This window comes from Ascaphus truei, chromosome 5, assembly GCF_040206685.1.
Source record: "Ascaphus truei isolate aAscTru1 chromosome 5, aAscTru1.hap1, whole genome shotgun sequence".
Lineage (NCBI taxonomy): Eukaryota > Metazoa > Chordata > Amphibia > Anura > Ascaphidae > Ascaphus > Ascaphus truei.
Genome location: NC_134487.1, coordinates 14677523 through 14699303, shown reverse-complemented (window position 1 = coordinate 14699303; position 21781 = coordinate 14677523). Strand labels below are relative to the sequence as shown.

Below are 21781 nucleotides of genomic sequence, written 5' to 3'. Positions count from 1 at the left end.
CAACCCGCGAGCCCTTCCCCCCTCTCACCACAACCCCTTCCCACCCCTCCCCACAACCCCTTCCCACCCCTCCCCACAACCCCTTCCCACCCCTCCCCACAACCCCTTCCCACCCCTCCCCACAACCCCTTCCCCCCCTCCCCACAACCCGCGAGCCCTTCCCCCCCTCTCCCCACGAGCCCTTCCCCCTTCTCCCCACATCCCACAACCCACGAGCCCTTCCCCCTCCCCACAACCCCTTCCCCCCCTCCCCACAACCCTTCCCCCCCTCCCCACAACCCCTTCCCCCCTCCCCACAACCCCTTCCCCCCCTCTCCCCCACAACCCGCGAGCCCTTCCCCCCCACCACAACCCGCGAGCCCTTCCCCCCCTCTCCCAACAACCCGCGAGCCCTTCCCTCCCTCTCCCCACAACCCCTTCCCCCCTCTCCCCACAACCCGCGAGCCCTTCCCCCCTCTCCCCACAACCCCTCCCACAACCCGCGAGCCCTTCCCTCCTCTCCCTACAACCCGCGAGCCCTTCCATCCTCTCCCTACAACCCGCGAGCCCTTCCCCCCTCTCCCCACCACCCGCGAGCCCTTCCCCCCCCTCTCCCCACAACCCGCGAGCCCTTCCCTCCTCTCCCCACAACCCACGAGCCCTTCCCCCCCTCCCCACAACCCGCGAGCCCTTCCATCCTCTCCCCACAACCCGCGAGCCCTTCCATCCTCTCCCCACAACCCGCGAGCCCTTCCCCTCTCCCCACAACCCGCGAGCCCTTCCATCCTCTCCCCACAACCCGCGAGCCCTTCCATCCTCTCCCCACAACCCGCGAGCCCTTCCATCCTCTCCCCACAACCCGCAAGCCCTTCCATCCTTTCCCCACAACCCGCGAGCCCTTCCATCCCCTTCCTACAACCCGCGAGACCTTCCCTCCTCTCCCCACAACCCGCGAGACCTTCCCTCCTCTCCCTACAACCCGCAAGCCCTTCCATCCTCTCCCTACAACCCACGAGCCCTTCCATCCTCTTCCAACCCGTGAGCCCTTCCCTCCTCTTCCAACCCGCGAGCACTTACATCCTCTTCCAACCCGTGAGCCCTTCCCTCCTCTTCCAACCCGCGAGCACTTACATCATCCCTGAGCATGTTGGAGAGGAAGGTCATCATGACGCTGTGTTTGCGGGGGTACTTCTGACACAAGGCACTGATCGCTTGCACAACCACCACCTGAAAGCACAGGACACAGCATTACTGACACGTTCGGATCCTCCGGCTCATGCAACAGGTTATGAAAGACACACAAGGACCACTTGTTTTATAATCAATGCTTATTTTGCACGGTGCACTGCAAACCCCCTTCCATCCCGACCCCTCCCGTCGGAGATGGAATTTAAGAAGAGAACTAATGACGTCACAAGAAAACATTTGGCGTGAAAGTCTTTGCACTGCATTATGGGATGCATGCATGTATATAAATACTGACTTTTGTACCCTGCACTTTACATACCTGAAGAAGGGTTACCACTGCTCCCCGAAACGTCGTGCTATCATTTGTCTCACCGAGTTTCAATAAATGGTATGTGGATCTTTTGAAATATTAGTGCGGCTGTTTCTTCTTTTATCTCTACGGTGCTTATACGGCGATTATACGGTGGCGGTTGGGGAATCCCACCACGGAGAAGCCGCGCACCTCAAAATAATCTTACAAGAAATCTATCTAAAGAAACAGCAGGCATGCAGGGCAAGTACCTTTCTTCTATGCTGACCGTGTACACGTCACATGGAAAGTTGTCAGTGTTGGTCTTTCCTAACTCCTCTCCTTTGTTTATCACGCAAGCTTCAGCAATAATTGCGTGACAAGACTTTCACAGCAAATAAAATATCACGCGAGCACATTCACATGTCTCAGACAGGTCTGCAGCCCTGCCTTTCCCCATTATCGCTTGGCAAACAGTGCTTCCACTGCAGCCAGGGATTCTGGGAAATGACATGCAAATGAGCACAGTGTCACTCTTTACTTCTCATCCATTTTAACATAGGCCCCCATGAGCTTATGTCTTCTGCATTACACAGCATGGGTTAAAGAAATGCAGAATTGCTCTGAATGTAGTGAAAGAAATACATTCCATTTCTACGGGATACAAGTCCCGTTTTCATTGTAGGGGCTCATTGAATCTAAGACATTTGCATTCACGAGTTGTTTAAAGACTATCCCTTTGATCTGTTTACAAAAAGGTCAGGCTTCATCCCAGGTGGTCTTCTGCGCAGGCTCTTACTTTGAACTCGTCCGAGATCTCCGACACAAAGGAGGAGATCTGTTTCATGAGGCGGTCGACGCTGCTCTCGCTGCCGGTTTTCAGAAGGGTGGTGATGGCCAGTGTGGCGATGCTGCGGTTGGAATCGGTGATCAGGTTCTCTAGGTCCAGGTTGCAGGCGGTGACGGCAGACGGGTGCTTCATTGCCACCTAATAAGTGAAACAGAGCAGCACGTCAAGTCCCATATAAGCAAGATTCTAATACCCAGGATTCCAAGCAGCAACAGTGATCCTGAAGGTACGGTCCCATGAAGGACCAAGGGACCGAATGACAATGATAGTAGCTCACTGGCATCTTTATTTAAAGCAGCAGTCATTGTGGCTTGTTGTATTTTTCTTGGCAGAAAGGTCTAGTTTTACCTAAACCGCTAGGTTTTCTGTAGGCAATCTGTGGTCAGCCTCTTTCCAGCATGCAATAGAACCAAACGTCAGATTTTGTGGCTTTTTAAAGGAAAATGGACTCGGTAAAAATATTTGCACCTGGATTGAAAACTGGTTGAAGGTTAGACAAGTTGTCGTAAATGGAACTTTTTCAGGTTGGACTAAAGTCGTGAGTGGAGTACCTCAGGGATCGGTACTGGGACCCCTGCTTTTTAACTTGTTTATTAATGACCTCGAGGTTGGCATCGAGAGCAAAGTCTCCATCTTTGCTGATGACACTAAATTGTGTAAGGCTGCGCGTGTAGTGCCCGCGACGGGTGACGCTTTGCGGTGGCGGCGCGGGTGTACTGGCATTTGATTGGTTCAGGGGCTGTCACATAATAATAGCATGTTTTTGTATAGCGCTGCTAGTTTTTACATAGCGCTTTACAGAGACATTTTACTGGTACCTGCCCCGTAAAGCTTACAATCTATGTTTTTTGGCGCCTGAGGCACAGGGAGATAAAGTGACTTAATCAATGTCACAAGGAGCCGACACCGGGAATTGAACCAGGTTCCCCCGAATCAAACTCAGTGCCAGTCAGTGTCTTTACTCACTGAGCCGCTCCTTCTCGCCATGAGGCCCTTGAAAATCAAATATTGCAAGCTACCCAAGTTCGCGACGCGACCACGCTCCGTCACGCTTACAATAAGTAAAAAAAAAAGACATTATGGAACTAGAAGTATAGAGAAGAGCCATCAAATTAATAAAGGGGACGGAAAAATCCAATTTATGAGCACAGGCTAGCTAAATTAGATTTCTTTACACTAGAAAAAGTCTGTGTAAGAGGGGATATTATAACTATATACAAATATATCCGGAGGGACAATACAAGGAGCTTTCAAAAGAACAATTCATCCCACGGGCAGTAGAAAGGACTCGGGGGCATCCGTTAAGGTTGGAGGAAAGGAGATTTCACCAGCAAAAATGAAGGAAAAGGTTATTTACAGTAAGGGCAGTTACAATGTGGAATTCATTACCTATGGAGACTGTGATGGCAGATACGATATGGTCAAAAAAAGGTTGGACATCTTTTTAGAAAGGAAAGGTACACAGGGATATACCAAATAATTAAACATGGGAAGGATGTTGATCCAGGGAGAAATCTGATTGCCAATATTTGGAGTCAGGAAGGAATTTATTTTCCCCTTATTAGATATCATTGGATGTGTCACTGGGGTTTTTTGTTTGCCTTCCTCTGGATCAATATACTGTGAATACAAATATAGGATAAAGTATCTGTCGTCCAAATTTAGCATAGGGTGAACTTGGACATATTTTTTTCAACCTCATCTACTATTTAACGATGGAACTATGTACAAAACAGAAGATTGTTATATGTTCGAAGCCCTTCCCCCTGTCTTAGTGCATTGCATGTGTTGGGTTACCATTCGATAATCCCATTATTAACGGCTTGCAGGGGTTTCATCTGGAAAACATTTTTGTTTTCGAACCAAATTTAGGTTTCGGGGAGGATTACTGGCACCCGTCTGGTGGTAAGAAAGCGGTTTTGTTAACGGTACAGTCAGGAGAGCGCTGCATTAATTAGGCGACACATGTGAGCATTTAATAGAACAGCTTTCTAATCACGAAACGGGTGCCAGTAAACCGCTCCCCGAAACCTGGTAAAACAAAAATGCTTTCCAGATTAACTGTCATGGCCATAAAAAAAATTAGGGGCAAACGGTACCAGCGAGATAGGAAACCTACCTTATTAAGTGTCCTAACTGCAGCAAATCTCAGAGCAGGTTTAGGAGAACTACAGAAAAGCTGCAGGACTGAAAAGAAAGGATCAGATATCAGAGAAACACACCACAGGATGACTGGCAAGAGTGAAACGTGTATTATTGTACCTATTTTGGCTTTCGTACTGTGTCTATATAAACTATAGGGAGGTTTAGAAAAGAATGCTTCCATCCTCTGTAAAGGTGCATCACGGTCTCTTTATAAATCAGAGAAGATGTCACTTTAGCAGCTTCCCAGCTCTTTGTTCAGGTAGAAAGCCAAAAGGATATGCTAAAGTTATACGCTAATGGCTCTTGTGCCTGCCCATTTCAGGGCCGTCACCAACCAGCTGTGTTGACACCACACACACATGCTCGATGATGCATATACTTTTGATTTAACCCTTTGCTGCCAGAAGAGCCTGCCACACATTGGACTACGGGGTCCCTTAGGACAGAGAATGGGCTAAAAAGGTGTCAACAAGCTGCAGCAGTCATATTTCCTTGAAGAGGACCTTAAGTAATTTGGAATGTGTTGTATAGTATCACGTCAATGTATCAAGTTACTTTAATCTTGATGCATTTTAAAAACATGAGTGACTTGGGAAAGTTGCATGCAAAATATAATTTGTTTGCATTAATTTCTATGTCCCCCTTTAACCAGTTCTCGTTGTATTTCCTTTGTAAATAGGAAACGGCGCGTCTAAGGCCGCGATTATAGTTGCCGCACCTCTATGAGGCAGACCTTATACCGCCCGATTCTCGGCCAGACAAATAATTTTGTCTTTGCTGTGCGATGGCCAGGTCACAAAGCGCGTTTCAGCCAATGAGGGTGAACCTCTCACGTGACGTCCCGGCCACGCCTCCGTCACCTAGTACCTCAGTGCAGGTTTCGCGTGAGCGGCAGGCGCGAGTGACATCAGGCGCACTCCACCCCTATAATCGCGGCCTAAGATGGGCATTCACCTATCTGCCAGAGAACCCTGTATCTGTGGTATGAAATGTGACAATTTTCCTGCATTTGACAATGATGCTGAAGGACAGAAGAGTAAAGCATTGATGTGGCTGCTTGATGCCAATGAAGAGATGGATAAAGCCCTCTAACCCGCCTGTTATACCCATCGACACAGCCCCCACCAGTGAATTAAGACGCAGAGGGCACATCATCATCATCCGACATTTTGTAACCAAGATGGTGCAATCATTTCCTCTCGTACCTGACACAGCCGGGGCCAGCTCCCTCGCCGAGCAGTTGGGAAGGTGGATAATGGCCGAAGCAGCTTCGTAAATCACCATTTCGTGTTTGTTCCGGAGGCAGCTCTCGATGAAGTCAAACAGGGGGCTGTGGTGTCTGCAGAACAAAAACCCGCGGGCTAACCCCTGCAACTAAGGTAGCATCTCATGGGGGGAGGGCTTGGGCTCCCAAACCATTTTTTTTTTGTTTCTTCAGGCCACTTGGTCTTTGTTTTTTTGCTTGTTTAATTGATTTTATTTTGTATTATTGGATAATTTGTGAGATTGCCTATATTCTGTATGCTTTAAAGAAGTACACCTAGGGCACCTTTTTTAATTTATTCTTTTTAAAAACAGGTTTGAAGCGGGGGCGGAACCGCGTTCATTTTAGCTCCGGGGACCCCATGCTTCCAGAGATACTTACTTAAGAAGGGGGAGGGGGGGAGGGAGACGGTATTCGCGCGCAGTTTAAATATCCAGGTTCACGTGGACCAATAGGAAGCCACAAGGGATGACGTCACGGCTTCCTATTGGCCTGCAGGACAAGTGACCTGTAAAGCCGCCGTTTTGACTGCCCAAAATATCCCAGCCTGGGATGCTACCGGCACCTCCTTCTGAGGCAAGTATCTCTGGAAGCAGGGGGTCACCGGAGCGGAAATTAACACTGTTCTGCTCCAGAGACCCACTGCTTCAAACCCTTTTTGAAGTGTCCCCAGGAGAGACTCTTTAATACCGTTTTTATTACGTATTATTGGCATGCAGGAGCTTGCTTTTAGATTGATAGGTGTAGGGGTGTACGGATTGGACACCAAATAGAGACAGAAATTCACACAGGATGTGCCTCTTCATTTACCTTTAACTCTATCAAAATATACTATAATCGTGTGAAAAATGACCCATGCAGATGAGAATGTTTACATAGTATAGGCATACCCCGGTTTAAGGACACTCACTTTAAGTACACTCACGAGTAAGTACATATCGCTCAATAGGCAAACGACAGCTCACGCATGCGCCGGTCAGCACGTCCTGAACAGCAATACCAGCTCCCTACATGTACCGAAGCTGTGCGCAAGCGGGGAGACTATAGAGCCTGTTACAAATGCGTTATTTACATCAGTTATGCACGTATATGACGATTGCAGTACAGCACATGCATGATAAGTGGGAAAAAGGTAGTGCTTCACTTTAAGTACATTTTCGCTTTACATACATGCTCCGGTCCCATTGCATACGTTAATGCGGGGTATGCCTGTAGACAGTTGCAAATGCAGAGGGGGGGGGGAATAAAAAAAAAATCAATCTTATACACTTATCAAATCTTCTCTTAACTCTGTGCAACAGCTAGAATAATAATCTGCAGAGATTCAAGGGTTAATCTCAGGAATCAGGGCTGTACATATTACAAATTTAAGGGACATTATCATGATTGATATACTGTGCCCAAGACCCTCTTCACGTTTGCAAACCTGTTGTGTTAATATTATAAGGCACTTTGCATATAAGGGACCACGCACAATTAACCCATGAATCTCTGCACAGATTATTATTCAAGATGTTGCACACAGTTATATGAGATTTAATAATTAAATATAAAAAAAAATTCCCCCCCAACATTTGCAGCCGTGTCTTTACTGTGCAAACATTCTCATCTGCATTGGTCATTTTTAACATGATTATATTTTGATGCCGAATAAAGGTAAATGAAGAGGCACATCTGAGGGAACATCTTTTTTCCTTTGGTGTCACTATCCTAATACTGTTCCTTGATTGTGCAGCACCCAAATTAGTGATTGAGGTAGGGGGGGGGGGGGGGTCAAAGATTGAGCCAGCTGTGCTGATGCAGGGATATCCTGAAAACCTAAACTGATGGTGGCCCTTGAGGACTGGAGTTGAGAATCCCTGGCGTAGAGAGCCAATTCGGCCACGAAACGTCGCTCACCCGTCTTCAGACTCTCCCAGCAGCCGGCTGGCGATGCGTATTAGCATGCAGTAGGCGAAAGGGGATTTGAGGCCACATTTGGTGAACTTGTTTAACATCTTGGAGACGGCGAGGCGGTCGTTCTTTCGCAGGTAGTAGAGGAGTCCCAGCGCGTGATACTGTGCCAGGAGACAAGCCAGTCAGGATTCTTGCATTAAATGCAACATGGGGAGCCCGCCTGTACTGCCGGGGGAGGGGGCCGCCTGTACTGCCGGGGGAGGGGGCCGCCTGTACTGCCCGGGGGGAGGGAGGGGGGGCCCGCCTGTACTGCCCGGGGGGGGAGCCCTCCTGTACTGCCCGGGGGGGGGGGGGGGGAGGGGGCCGCCTGTACTGCCCGGGGGGGGGGGGGGGAGGGGGCCGCCTGTACTGCCCGGGGAGGGGGCCGCCTGTACTGCCCGGGGAGGGGGCCGCCTGTACTGCCCGGGGAGGGGGCCGCCTGTACTGCCCGGGGAGGGGGCCGCCTGTACTGCCCGGGGAGGGGGCCGCCTGTACTGCCCGGGGAGGGGGCCGCCTGTACTGCCCGGGGAGGGGGCCGCCTGTACTGCCCGGGGAGGGGGCCGCCTGTACTGCCCGGGGAGGGGGCCGCCTGTACTGCCCGGGGAGGGGGCCGCCTGTACTGCCCGGGGAGGGGGCCGCCTGTACTGCCCGGGGAGGGGGCCGCCTGTACTGCCCGGGGAGGGGGCCGCCTGTACTGCCCGGGGGGGAGGGGGCCCGCCTGTACTGCCCGGGGGGGAGGGGGCCCGCCTGTACTGCCCGGGGGGGAGGGGGCCCGCCTGTACTGCCCGGGGGGGAGGGGGCCCGCCTGTACTGCCCAGGGGGGAGCCGCCAGTACTGCCCGGGGGGGAGCCCGCCTGTACTGCCCGGGGGGGAGCCCGCCTGTACTGCCCGGGGGGGAGCCCGCCTGTACTGCCCGGGGGGGAGCCCGCCTGTACTGCCCGGGGGGGAGCCCGCCTGTACTGCCCGGGGGGGAGCCCGCCTGTACTGCCCGGGGGGGAGCCCGCCTGTACTGCCCGGGGGGGAGCCCGCCTGTACTGCCCGGGGGGGGAGCCCGCCTGTACTGCCCGGGGGGGAGCCCGCCTGTACTGCCCGGGGGGGAGCCCGCCTGTACTGCCCGGGGGGGAGCCCGTGTGTACGGCCTGCATGTACTGCCTGGGTAACATGCTATCATTTAGCGATTGGAGTCCAACCTGTTTATTTTTAGGGAATAGTAAATACTCTACGATAGCGAGGAAAGATCAGGTTTGTATGCGCCAAATGTACGCCCGATATCCTACGACAACCCTTTTTTACTCTTTGTATTGACTTTTGCTTTTCGCTCTCTTGATGCAGCACTAGGCTTGTAAAATATTAGATGTGAGTGATAGACCAAAAATGGCTGCCATTTACTCCACGTGATGCCAGGATTGAATTAGCCACACATTAGCAAAAATAAAAATGGGTTCTGCACATGTGCACAGTGCTTTGCTAAGTTTCTAAATGTTGTAGGGTGCTTGAACCTTTAAACTGTAACCCATCCTTTCAGACCCTCCCGATTTCCCCCAGAAACGTACCTGTACCATGATGTTGTCGCTCGAAGCGGCTTCCTGCGCCTCGTTGATCCAACGTTTCACCACATCATGGCTTATTTTTACCATATGCTGCAAGAGAAAGTCAGTCGCTAGCGATCGTCCGTACAGAGAAACACAGAACCCTGCGCCTGGGCTTTTCTACAGGCGCTACATGTTAAATGGCAGAATTTGGGGGGGGGGGGGGTGATCCCCACCGTACGGCAGGTCTCCCCATTATCCCTCCTTTCTGCAAAACGCTAACACTTATTTCCTATGTCTGTTTCTCTACAAAAACATGCATGGGTACACACACACACACACACACACACACACACACACACACACACACACGCTAATTAATGTCAATAATAACTACAATTAACAGACCGTTGTTACATCTGCTTACCAAGGAAGAGACCAATGCAGAACTGGAGACACTGGGAACTTTATCCACGATGGCTTGTTTCATGTACCTTTCAATGGCCTGCATCATCGTGGCCTGTGTACAAAGCACACATTATTTGGGGACACAAAAAGCAGAAATGGAAATGAAGATTTCAGCGACGGTTTCTCCTCCCCTAAGGCGCCGCGCTTTGAGTCCTTGCGACGTCACGCTGCGGTCGCTGAAAAAAAATCTTATTGAATTTACTTCCAGCGATCGCGACCAAGCCGTCGCGCCGTCCTTACTATAAACGCACGCGACGGATTCGATACATTTGTTTTGACGCGACGTCGCGTCGCCGGGGCTATAAGCGCGGCCTAACAATGTATTCTTTCAGATCATTTTATTGGAGGACTTGCAATGTAAGGAGACTATTTTAAGGTTCCACCAGGGTTGCCACCACTCCGGGTTTGACCCGGAGACTACGGGTTTTGGCCACCCATCTCCGGGTTTACCTGGTAACTCTCCGGGGCGGCAGCATCTCCACTTACAAATCCTGTTAACAAGGCTGAGCGACGGTAAATGGTGCCGTGTTGCCATGACAACGGGACGCTACGTGGCATCACCGTGACATCACGGCGCCGCATCCCGTTGTCATGGCAACGCAGCGCCATTTGACCTGGTGCAGCCATGTTGACGGGATTTGCAGGGGAGGATGCCGGTAGACGCCGCTGCAGGTATGAGAAATAAATATATAAAGATAAATGAAAAAACAATGCATCTCCGGGTTAGCCTTCAATAGAAGGCGGCAACCCTGGGTTCACTCTCTCTTTACAGAAGAGGCCACGTCTGTACCACTATTCTCGCCGCACATCGCAGGCCACTTACGTCTGTTATCCTGCAGAGGGCTCGGATGGCTGGTCCTCGGTACACGTCTTCTTTCCCCGTCATGTCCTTGGTGAGGCTGCGGGAATCCGATTAGCCGAAAGGTTAACACAATCACGCTCCCTGTGCAGCTTACTGGAAAGCAGCGGCAAAGGGTAACATGCTTCCAGCAAAGGGTAACATGCTTCCAGCAAAGGGTAACATGCTTCCAGCAAAGGGTAACATGCTTCCAGGCTTTAAATAAATGTGAAAGGGTAATGATCTATTGACACCGTTTATGACAGGAGAGGTGCCAGACGAAGCTGAACCCTAAAGGGCAGGCTGCTTAGCCCAAGGTACGGAGCCAGAGTAAGACAGTGCAGCAAAATCTTGGAAACGCAATGACTTAGCAAGCACATGGCACGGACATTTCTTTATTTAATTTAATTGAATATATAGATCCTTTTTATAAACGGGGTTCATTTTACTATGTAGGGTCTATGTTTTTATTGAGGTCCCTTGTATAACACGACAGAGTAAACACACTTAAAAAAAAAAAAATGTCATTGTTCCTTTTGTGAATATACTACATACAGGGATTATATATGCAATATGCATTTTAAAAGGCTGATCTTTATAACAGGCCGTCTGGGCGGGGACACCTACGAGGCACTCAACACAGCGCGTGCTGGAGATCCGCCCCAGACGTCCATCTATAAAATCCCTATGTGGGACAGGACAGCTACCAGAGACTCTCAAACCTGCCACCGGTCTTTCCAAACTAAGGCTGTCTCACATTTTTACCTGGTCTGTAACTGTTCCTATAATTACACAGTATCTTTAACGGTTCATCCAATGTCTTTGTATATAACATATAACCATGCTCACTTAATGTAACCGTGCATCTGTCATCATAACTGTGCCCGGGACATACTTGAAAACGAGAGGTAACGCTCAATGTATTACTTCCTGGTAACACATTTTATAAATAACTAAAATCCGAATGGTAATGCATGAGTGCCTGTATACTGTTGCTTCTCACATTTAGGAGTAGATTACGTACCATTTTTTAAATCAGAAATATAATAAGTGCTGCACTATCAGTCTCCGGTTCTCTCCATTTCTCCTTGAGCCCCCAGACTTCCGCCGACATTTGGAGATCCTAGTGAGAACAAGCTGCACTAAGGGCAACCGAGACTGGGAACCAGCAGCGATCAATGGATATTCTGGGAACCGCTGCAGTAACCCTTCTGAATATAACTTTTTTATGGGGCATTGATTTATTGGAGAGGTTATTGATTGAGGGCGGGGAACAAGTGTTATAGGAAACAAAGTGAACGCAATATTTTTAAACAAGTGCCTACATAGATCTATGTTTCCTTTGCATAAAAAAGTAATCTTTAGTGGTACTCAAATTGATATATTTTGGGGTAACAGTTACCTGCTGGTGACAATAATCACGTCCTCAGAGATATTAGCCATCTCCTTGATGGTGAGATAACACATCCGCCTCAGCGTTTGCTGGAAAAGTACAAACAGTCTTACATTTCTTCAACTTAGGCCAAGCGCATGTATATGGTACTAACGTAACTGGTTGAACAGTTAGCCCTCTCCTACAGGAGTTTAAATCCTGCCATGTATACATGGTGACGCGAAAAGGACCTTTTGGCAAGACTTTACTTCATTTAGGATACCGTCGGTTATAGCTTTAGGGCAAGATTATACTACTTACTTGCACGCGCTCGCGACGGACCGCACAGACTCGTGCACGTTGTCCGAGCGATGTGCGAACTGAGCTGCAGGCGATTCGGGAGGCGTGTCACGAATCTGGTTCGCTCTCATTGGCTGAACCGCTCATGTGATGCGGACGCGTTTGACAAGACAACATTTTTTCGTCTTTTCAAAACGCGGTCGCGCCATCGCGCTCCGTCGTGCGCACTAAGGGCGGCCTGATAGGGATTATGTAATATATGCCTGTCGCGGTCGCGCCATCGCGCTGAGTATAATCTCAGCCTTGCAGCGAGCAGCACACACGCTTACTACACACATTACCAATGTCGCCTCTTGATGAGGCCATACAGTAGGTGCGATGAAGCACAGCGCAAAGGAAATGACAAAGGTTTTCACGGACCACCGCAAAGCACAGGCCCTCTTCTCCAGCCGCGGCGGGTGTGAGACCGATCTGCTGAGCGCTACTTACATCGTTTGACTGGAATAATCGGGTCATGGCAAAGAACGCCTCCGTGGCTTCTGTAGTCCCAAAGTGCTCGCCCTGCGCAGGAGGGAAGGGCGCGAAAACATTACGAACGTCTGAGAACAAAATGTCCGTGCTAGGTTTGTTTCTTACTTTCGTTTGTCGACTAGATAAACTGAATTTAGATATACGCCCTCGTTCCAGTGAAAAGGGTATTTTAGACATACAGTATACATATACATATCACAACGTTTCGGGGTTTAACCCTTCCTCAGGTTCTTGCCCCGTCGATATAATAAATTATCTAAAAGACATTTTTTCACTTGAATCTGGGTGTATTTTTTTCCAGATGAAATTTGGTGCAGTAACAGCCCGTGGGAGATCCCGCAGATTATTTTCAGGGTAAGTTTTGTCTGTGTTTTGGCGTATTTAAAGCTTCAGTTCAGTCTTTTTTTTTTTTTTTTCAAATTTATTTTTTACTTCAATAGTTTTATGTGGGCAATCTCTAATTACCTGAAGAACTGTATAGCTGCAGGTCAATTCGTTCTTCATGTATTGATAGGAGAAATTTGGTGACATAATTAGAGCTGGCATGTTTTTATTTGCTTCTGTCAGTCAGTGGAAGCTCATGAATATTCATGAGCACTCCTGCACTGACATGTGCTAGAGGGAGGGCGGGGCTGACAAAGGGGTGTGCCAGAGCTTGTGACAGGACATGAAGGGGCAGTGCCTTAGCAAATGGCTGTTAAAATAGAATACAAGAAAATTGGTCTTTCAAAGTTGTTGTTTTTTTAAAAACAGAAAATGCTAAAAGTATTTTTTCTTACTACAGAACTGATTTATTTAAAAAAACACACATGCAGGATATTGACTGAACTGCAGCTTTAACACCCAATTTGTAGAAATTGATTTACACTAGACGCACAATAAAGAGAACCAAAGATTTTTCCGATTATAATTATTGCTCTGTTTTAAATACCTGTTCTCATTCGATTTTCCCTCCCCAATTATATGTATATAATTAATAATATAATATATAATAAGTATATTTTTTATACAAGTGGCTAAATTAATGCCCCCTGCTCATGCTACAGATGTTTGCATCTTAATATTTTACGAATGTACAATTTAGAACAAAAAACAAAAAAGGTGTGTAGGACTTTAAATGTCATTCAATAAAATAACCTTCACAGCAATGACTTGCAAAGTTCCAAATACAAATGCCACAGTGAGACAGGCGTTACAAACAGTTAGGCCTCGGTCCCGCTGCGCTCGTTGGCGCGGGCTGCCACACGCGAGTTCACCACCAGCAGGGGAATCCTCCCGAGCCGGTCCCGGTCCCCCCTGGCGGCACAGCGCACTACACGCTGTGGCGCGTAAGCCGCTATGGGACACAAGAAAATGGTGTTCCCTAGCATTGACGGGTCCCGTGGTGTGGCTGTGAACCAATGGGGAGGGGAGGCTTCGGGAGGAGGAGAGGCTTCGGGGAGCGGGGAGGAGTGTATGTGTGTGCCTGAGTGCGTGCGTGCCTGTCTGTGTGTGTGTATGTGTCTGAGTGCGTGAGTGCCTGCCTCTGTCTGTGTGTCTGTGTGTGTATGTGTGTGCCTGTGTGTGTGTGTGTATATATGAGTGCCTGTGTGTGTGTGTATGAGTGTGTGTGTGTATATGAGTGCATGTGTGTGTGTGTGTGTGTGTGTATGAGTGTGGGTGTTGCTTGTTGCTTACCATCAGCAGCTCCAGCCCGAGTCCGTGGAGGGAGGGTGGGGGAGAGTAGCGGGTCCCTCCGCTCAAGCCCCGCCCCCCCTCCCTGTCAAACCTCCCGCTCCGGCTCCCGCTCCCTACAGACCGCATATCGCGGTCTGTGTATGTCAGCGCCCCGCCTGTCTGCAGTGCGGGCGCGCTGACTCTGGGAGCGGGGCCTTAGCCTTTTACTGCACGTCTGACTTCTGCGTAGTGACCTGCCACGTTCCCTGATGTGCGGGAGCTCTCTGCCAGGCGAGCTTGTAACACAAGGCAAAACAATCCGCTGCAGGCCTTCCTGGTGAAGGTGTATCCTGGCAAACCCGTGCTCACCTGGTTCAGTAGGTAAAGAATCTTGGTTAAAATATGGAGACATCTTCTTGGGTTGATAGGGGTCTCGTTGAACAGCCGAGCCTGCAGAAGGGGAAATATCAGATGACAAAAGTGCAGCAAATATTGTTTTCACAATAGTTTCATAAACTGGACGCCCTGTGTGTACACAATGTTGGGAGAGGTCAGGGGTGAGCTGGCATACGGTACATTTCTAAAAACAATCAAATCAACACTGAAGAACCTACATGTGCAGGTATAGAAACACCCTTAATAACCATTTCCATCACACATGGAACCTGAAAAGCTCGGAGTCCATGTATAACGGTTGCACAAGGTGAAAACATGCCATATTCAGATACTATTCCCCGTGCATGAGATGATGACTTTGCACGTTCAAAAAGGTCTGAAGTACTGGCAGGGGAAAGGCATCCTATTCTGAAACACGGCAGTAAGATTGTACGGCACAGGAGTTACCTCTTGAAGTACAGCGCTCTTCTCCAAATGCTGGAAGGGATTAGAGCCACTTCCTAATAAAAAGAAACATGGCACCATAAATAAAGACATTATGATATACAGGCATACCCCGGTTTAAGGACACACACTTTAAGTACACTCGCGAGTAAGGACATATCGCCCAATAGGCAAACGGCAGCTCGCGCATGCGCCTGTCAGCACGTCCTGAACAGAAAAACCGGCTCCCTACCTGTACCGAAGCTATGTGCAAGTGGGGAGACTATAGAGCCTGTTACAAATGCGTTATTTACATCAGTTATGCACGTATATGATGATTGCAGTACAGTACATGCACCGATAAGTGGAAAAAAGGCAGTGTTTCACTTTACATACATTTTCGCTTTACATACATGCTCCGGTCCCATTGCGTACGTTAATGCGGGATATGCCTGTATACATACACTTTACATATAGTTAAAGTACATTGATTATTTTGGAAGAAACTGTATATGTACAATTAGTTTATTCCCCTTGTGGGCTGGTCAGGTGATCGTAGGTGCAAGGTGTGTGTGTGTGTGTGTGTGTGTGTGTGTGTGTGTATATATGTATATATATATATATATATATGTGTGTATATGTATATATATATATGTATATATGTGTGTGTGTGTGTGTGTGTGTGTGTGTGTGTGTGTGTGTGTGTGTGTGTGTGTATATATGTGTGTGTATATATGTGTGTGTATATATGTGATATATATCTCCTGCTGCTTACTCCATATGTGCAGCTTAGTCCGGGCATCAGTATACAGAGCTGACTTGCAGCACATTATAGGGTCTAATCTTTATGCATTTGCTATGTGTCTTACCATCTTTCACCACTATTAAGAGGTTCATGTATATTCATTATATATTTTTTCTGTGGTCTGGATTTACTTACCATTCATACTAATCATTATCTATTGCATTGGATCGGCCGATCTTAGTGACACTACTGGGGGAAAAATTATTTTTTCCCCTGGTTCTGTTATGGTATACAGGCATACCCCGCATTAACGTACGCAATGGGACCGGAGCATGTATGTAAAGCGAAAATGTACTTAAAGTGAAGCACTACCTTTTCCCCACTTATTAATGCATGTACTGTACTGTAATCATCATATACGTGCATAACTGATGTAAATAACGCATGTGTAACAGGCTCTATAGCCTCCCCGCTTGTGCACAGCTTCGGTACAGGTAGGGAGCCGGTATTGCTGTTCAGGACGTGCTGACAGGCGCATGCGCGAGCTGCTGTTTGCCTATTGGGCGATATGTACTTACTCGCGAGTGTACTTAAAGTGAGTGTACTTAAAGCGGGGTATGCCTGTATTTGCAATAATATATTGTTATCTTGTTTTGGTTCTTACCAGACCTATTGTACCTCTTTGGTGTTTCTACGCTGTGTCACATAGCGATTTGTCATACGATCTGTGTGGATCTGTTTTATGTGTTTTTTATACTTTTTGCTAATAAAGTCCATTTTTTTCTATTTTTCATTATTCAGTGTTTGAGTGCACCTCTTTGACCCTACTTTTTCTTTTTCTTAGATTATATATATATATATATATATATGTACACACAGTGTGTGTGTGTGTGTGTGTGTGTGTGTGTGTGTGTGTGTGTATATATGTGTGTGTGTGTATATGTATGTGTGTGTCTCACAGTCTCCTGCCTCTTACCGCCGGCCCAGTCTCCTGCCTCTGACCCCCGGCACCCCGGCCCTGCCCAGTCTCCTGCCTCTGACCCCCGGCACCCCGGGCCTCCCCCTGCCCAGTCTCCTGCCTCTGACCCCCGGCACCCCGGCCCTGTCCAGTCTCCTGCCTTCCCCTGCTCAGTCTCCTGCCTCCCCCTGCTCAGTCTCCTGCCTCCCCCTGCCCAGTCTCCTGCCTTCCCCTGCTCAGTCTCCTGCCTCCCCCTGCTCAGTCTCCTGCCTCCCCCTGCCCAGTCTCCTGCCTCTGACCCCCGGCGGCCTCCTGCTGCAGGAAAGTCCCAGGCTTTGCGGCCTGCTCGCAAAAACCGCGCTGCATGAATGAGAGCCGCATTACCGGACTCCTCGTCCTTCTTGTCAAATTTCTTGATCATTTCCGGGTGCGGCCTGTGTTCCCCCCCGCGAGTACCGGAGCTCAGCGCTGCACCGACGCCGCACAGGAAACCGGGGCTGTCACTCAAACCCAAGCCACGCCTAGTCCCGGGAACCCAGGCTGTCACTCAAACACAAGCCACGCCCATTCAGCGCGATGGACAAGCTCGCGTCACTTAAAAGACCCCGCCCCCGTTAGAGACCACGCCCCCGTCAGAGGCCACGATTAGCCGTTGCTAGGCAGCGCACTTTGGTTCTCAGCTAACGTCATATCCCCGCCCATTTGGGAAACCACCCCCACACGCGGCCCTGTTGGTTTGGTGCTGTGAGACGCTGGCAGTGTCCACGTGTCCTTCGCTGTCTGTGTATATATTTATATCTGGGGACACACCCACCCCAACCCCCCCCCCCACTCCCACTCTCCCCAACTTCCCCACCCTCCCACTCTCCCCAACCCCCCCCACTCTCCCCAACCCCACTCCCACCCCAACCCCCCCCACTCCCACTCTCCCCAACTTCCCCACCCTCCACTACCTGATCGCCCCTCTCCAGGACAAAGCGAGCCCCGTCTAAATGTGGCAGATAACCCCTGAACATAGGAGCCCACCACTGGTACACATCATTATCTTCGGAAGAAACATACATACAGCAGGGCCCCGCTCATACGGCGGGTTCCGTTCCAGGCCGCCGCCGGAAAGTGGAAATCGCTGTAAAGCGCGGCCCTACTGTACTGTATTGTACCTTTGAAAACAGAGATGCAGAGCTGTAAACCGACTGTTTCGCTGACAAATGGCATCTGACAAGGAGTTGCGCAGGCGCTAAAACTGTTGTTTAGTGACAGCCGGATACTTTGCTGCTGTGCACGTCGAGCCGAAAATCACCGGAAAAATAGAACAAGCACCAAACGTAATGAATATAGGTATACATTAGGAACCGCCGTATGACCGGAAAGCTGTAAAGCGGAGCGCCTTAAAGCAGGGCCCTACTGTATTATATACATTTCCAACATTACACTTGGGTGCCGCGGGTGATTGTGGCCGAGGGGAAAGGGGACGATATTTGTTACTTAAGGCAGGGGTTTCTGGGCAGGTGGTGGGGACGGTAGAGCGGGCAGTATGAGATTGGGCTGCCACCTTTTTGTCCATGACTGGCTTAGCATCAGCCACCTCCGTACACGGAGAAAGAACAATGTCCTGAACCCCATCCTGGTCAACAGAAAAATAGGACAGTTCGAGCGGATCACACTCCGCTACATGGCTTGTACAGCTTGCACCAATAAAAGCGTAAATTTTTCCACACCCCCGAGCAGCTTTGGACATTGTACAGTCCGGGTCCCCAAGGCTCGGGACAACGGCCTCAGTACTGGCCTTAACTAACAATTGGTCCCGCTCCCGGCACCGCAACACTGTACTGCGGAAGTACTGTCCGGAGTGTCACTTTGAAGATCCCTTTGGACGACGGTGTCATTGGGAATAACCCCCACCGGCAGCGCCGGAGGAGTTGTAGAAGCAGCAACAGAAGTAGTAGCGGCCGGTACTATGATCGGGGGACGCCTCTGCATCTGTCTGCGGGGCTGAAGCATGCTCATGGGCCCGTTCACGTTGTAGGTATTCCTCCACACCAAGCATGTCAAACTTGCGGCCCGCGGGCCGCATGCGGCCCACAACGAACATATTTGCGGCCCAGCTCGCCAATATTTAACTCATGCTGCGCGCGCTTTCTGCAAAGGCAAAAAAAAAAAACCTCCCCTCTTTCCCGATTGGCTGGCGCGTGTTGGTACACTGCCAGAATTTTTTTTGGGCCCGGAGCCAGCTCTATCGGAGCTTGCATAGTGAGGCCGCCTCTTCCTGCTGAATGGAGCAAGTCAGGTGACTACTGCTCCATGCCTGCCTTGCTCTCCTGCTCCGATTTCCTTCCCCGTTCCGATTTCGTGTATGAGTGTGTGTGTGTGTGTGTGTGTATGAGTGTGTGTGTGTGTGTGTGTGTGTGTGTGTGTGTGTGTGTGTGTGTCTGAGAGAGAGAGAGAGTGTCAGGGAGAGGGAGAGAGAGAGTGTCAGGGAGAGAGAGAGAGAGAGTATCAGGCAGAGGGAGAGAGAGTGTCAGGGAGAGGGAGAGAGAGAGTGTCAGGGAGAGGGAGAGAGAGTGTCAGGGAGAGGGAGAGAGAGAGTGTCAGGGAGAGGGAGATTGTCAGGGAGAGAGAGTGTGTCGGAGAGGGAGAGTGTCAGGGAGAGGGAGAGAGAGAGAGTGTCAGGGAAAGGGAGAGAGAGAGTGTCAGGGAGAGGGAGAGAGAGAGTGCAGGGAGAGAGAGAGAGTCGGAGAGGGAGAGAGAGTGTGTCAGGGAGAGGGAGAGTGTCAGTGTGACGATAGTGAGGGTTTGGCCCGGGATTAACGGGGTTACCCCCCATTTGTCCACCCTCTAACCTCGCCAGGGAGACAAGGGGTTAACTGGGCTGAGGCCCAGAAATGTGATTTAACCCTTATTATAACATGAAAATGCTTATTCCCCTGTTCCCCCATGTTTTATTGTTTCTGGTTTAATCAGTGTCTGCATAACACACCCACTGGGACTTAAGGGGTTAATATTATATGCAGTGCTGATTAAACGGTTCCCTGAAAACTGGTAATTTGGGAACGGAGTGCGCCAGCTCCCTGAATCTGGGGGTGCAGCCTCCGGGGAACCCCCCAAGTACCCACATATTAAAAATATAACTTTGTCATAAGAGGGACATATATTTTTGATAAAGTGACTTTTTGCAGTTTTGAAATGCATACCAGAACCAAATGTTGCCTCTGCCGGCCCTTTGTAATGCAAGCTTCCTCTATGGAAGTGCAAAAGTGCCTATCAAAAGGGAGGTGTGAATGGGCCAGCTGGATGCTAGAATTTAGCCCTGCTTCAAAGGGGTATTATTATGCGAGACCCAGGAAGCAGCAAAAGGTTTTATTGATGGGGCCAGGGTGGGGCTACCCCAAGCAGGATATCTGAATGGGTGTCCTTATTAAATTAAATTAGGTAGCCGGTCCTCTGAACTCCTCACCAACAAGAGTGGTCGGGATTGGCGCTACGAGGACCGCACAATAGGAACCCTTTGGGGGGGCACGGTGCTCCTTACAACCTATACTCACATAGAGGGCAAAAACAGGAGGAGTAGGGAGAGGTGGAGTTTTGGGAGAAACTCTTTAGGTGGATGTTATGTAAATGAGAGTTTTTTATTGCTAAAGTTATAAGTTATACTGTTATTTAACTGTTTAAAGGAGATGCGCCGGCAGGACAGTTCCCTGATAGGCGTGTATGTGTCCTCCGCTACGATCCCTACAGAATAGGGGTCACAAACAAGTCCCAGGGAAGCCAGGACCCAGCAGGCAGGGGAGATCCCGTCGTCAGTCTGGGCCAAAGGACCCATCCCTTGGGCGCAAGGGCCACTCCCGGGGGCTCCCGGAGTGGGCTCTTGTCTTCATGTTCCTATTTGTTTTTTTGTACATTAGAGTATCTGTTGTTATGTGTCGTGAACCCAATCCCCTTGTTGTTGACCCTCATGTGCTACTCCCAGTCCCCCCTCCCCTCCCCCTCCCTCCCCGTTGCCTCCCACTCCCTCCTTACCCTTCCCTCAAATACCTATCTACGAATAAGCGCCCTGAAGGCAGTGATCGTCCGGCCCTACACATGGAAGCCACGGGTAAGTCAAGCAACATAATGATGCGCGTAGTCACACACAGCAATAAATGGCGTTGACTTTTATATCTCACAATGTGCAGGGCTTTAACAACCCCACTAAACGCAAACTAGCCTTCACAGATTATAAAAGAAAACATGCGGATGTGTTGCTCCTACAGGAGACACATTTCAGCAAAACCCCCAAATATCTTGATAAAGACTTCTCCCAGGTTTTTTCGGCCTCTGCTGAAGTCAAAAAGCGTGGAGTTGCCATCCTATTCCGTAATAGCATCCCTTTCGAAGGCCTGATAACCAAACGGGATAACGATGGCAGATTTATTATAATAGTAGGAACTATTAGGGGACAGAAGATCACAATCGCCTGTATATATGCCCCCTGCGAAAAGAGTGCAATCTTCTTCGAGAAATTCTTTAGAATCCTAAACTCGGTTGCGCAGGGAAGCGTGGTCTTAGCAGGAGATTTTAATATGGTCCTACAACCTCACATGGACAGATCAGGTGGAGCTACCCTACACAATAAAGGAGCAGGTATATCCCTACGAAGAGGTCTCAAATGTAACCAACTAATAGACATTTGGAGAGAGCTACATCCAGCAGATAGGAATTACACATTGTTCTCGCACCCACATTGCTCATACAATAGGATTGATTACTTCGCAGTGTCCTGTCACCTGGTCCCCAAGGTCACCCAAGCGGAGATCCTTGATATTTCATGGTCTGACCACGCACCCATAGAGCTCCGGTGCAACAATATTCAAACGGGTAGACCAGGAACGAACTGGAAGCTAAATGAATCCATTCTAAAAATTCCAGAGATCTGTGA

The 21781-nt window shown here is 49.4% G+C and overlaps 1 protein-coding gene across 1 annotated transcript in view; it reads right to left on the bottom strand.

Moving 5' to 3' along the window:
- The window catches only part of COPG2 (coat protein complex I subunit gamma 2), a 41312-nt gene extending 23906 nt beyond the window's left edge, over positions 1–17406 (bottom strand). The window contains exons 1-13 of the mRNA XM_075599355.1: positions 17251–17406; positions 15188–15240; positions 14714–14794; positions 12647–12718; positions 11888–11967; positions 10471–10546; positions 9607–9699; positions 9204–9290; positions 7615–7772; positions 5657–5790; positions 4426–4493; positions 2256–2444; positions 1111–1206 (exon numbers count right to left, since the gene is read on the bottom strand). Of these exons, the coding sequence (XP_075455470.1) occupies positions 1111–1206; positions 2256–2444; positions 4426–4493; positions 5657–5790; positions 7615–7772; positions 9204–9290; positions 9607–9699; positions 10471–10546; positions 11888–11967; positions 12647–12718; positions 14714–14794; positions 15188–15240; positions 17251–17287 (1224 nt within the window). The 5' untranslated portion in view covers positions 17288–17406. The remainder of the gene's footprint in view (positions 1–1110; positions 1207–2255; positions 2445–4425; positions 4494–5656; positions 5791–7614; positions 7773–9203; positions 9291–9606; positions 9700–10470; positions 10547–11887; positions 11968–12646; positions 12719–14713; positions 14795–15187; positions 15241–17250) is intronic.
- Positions 17407–21781: the final 4375 nt, after the last annotated feature.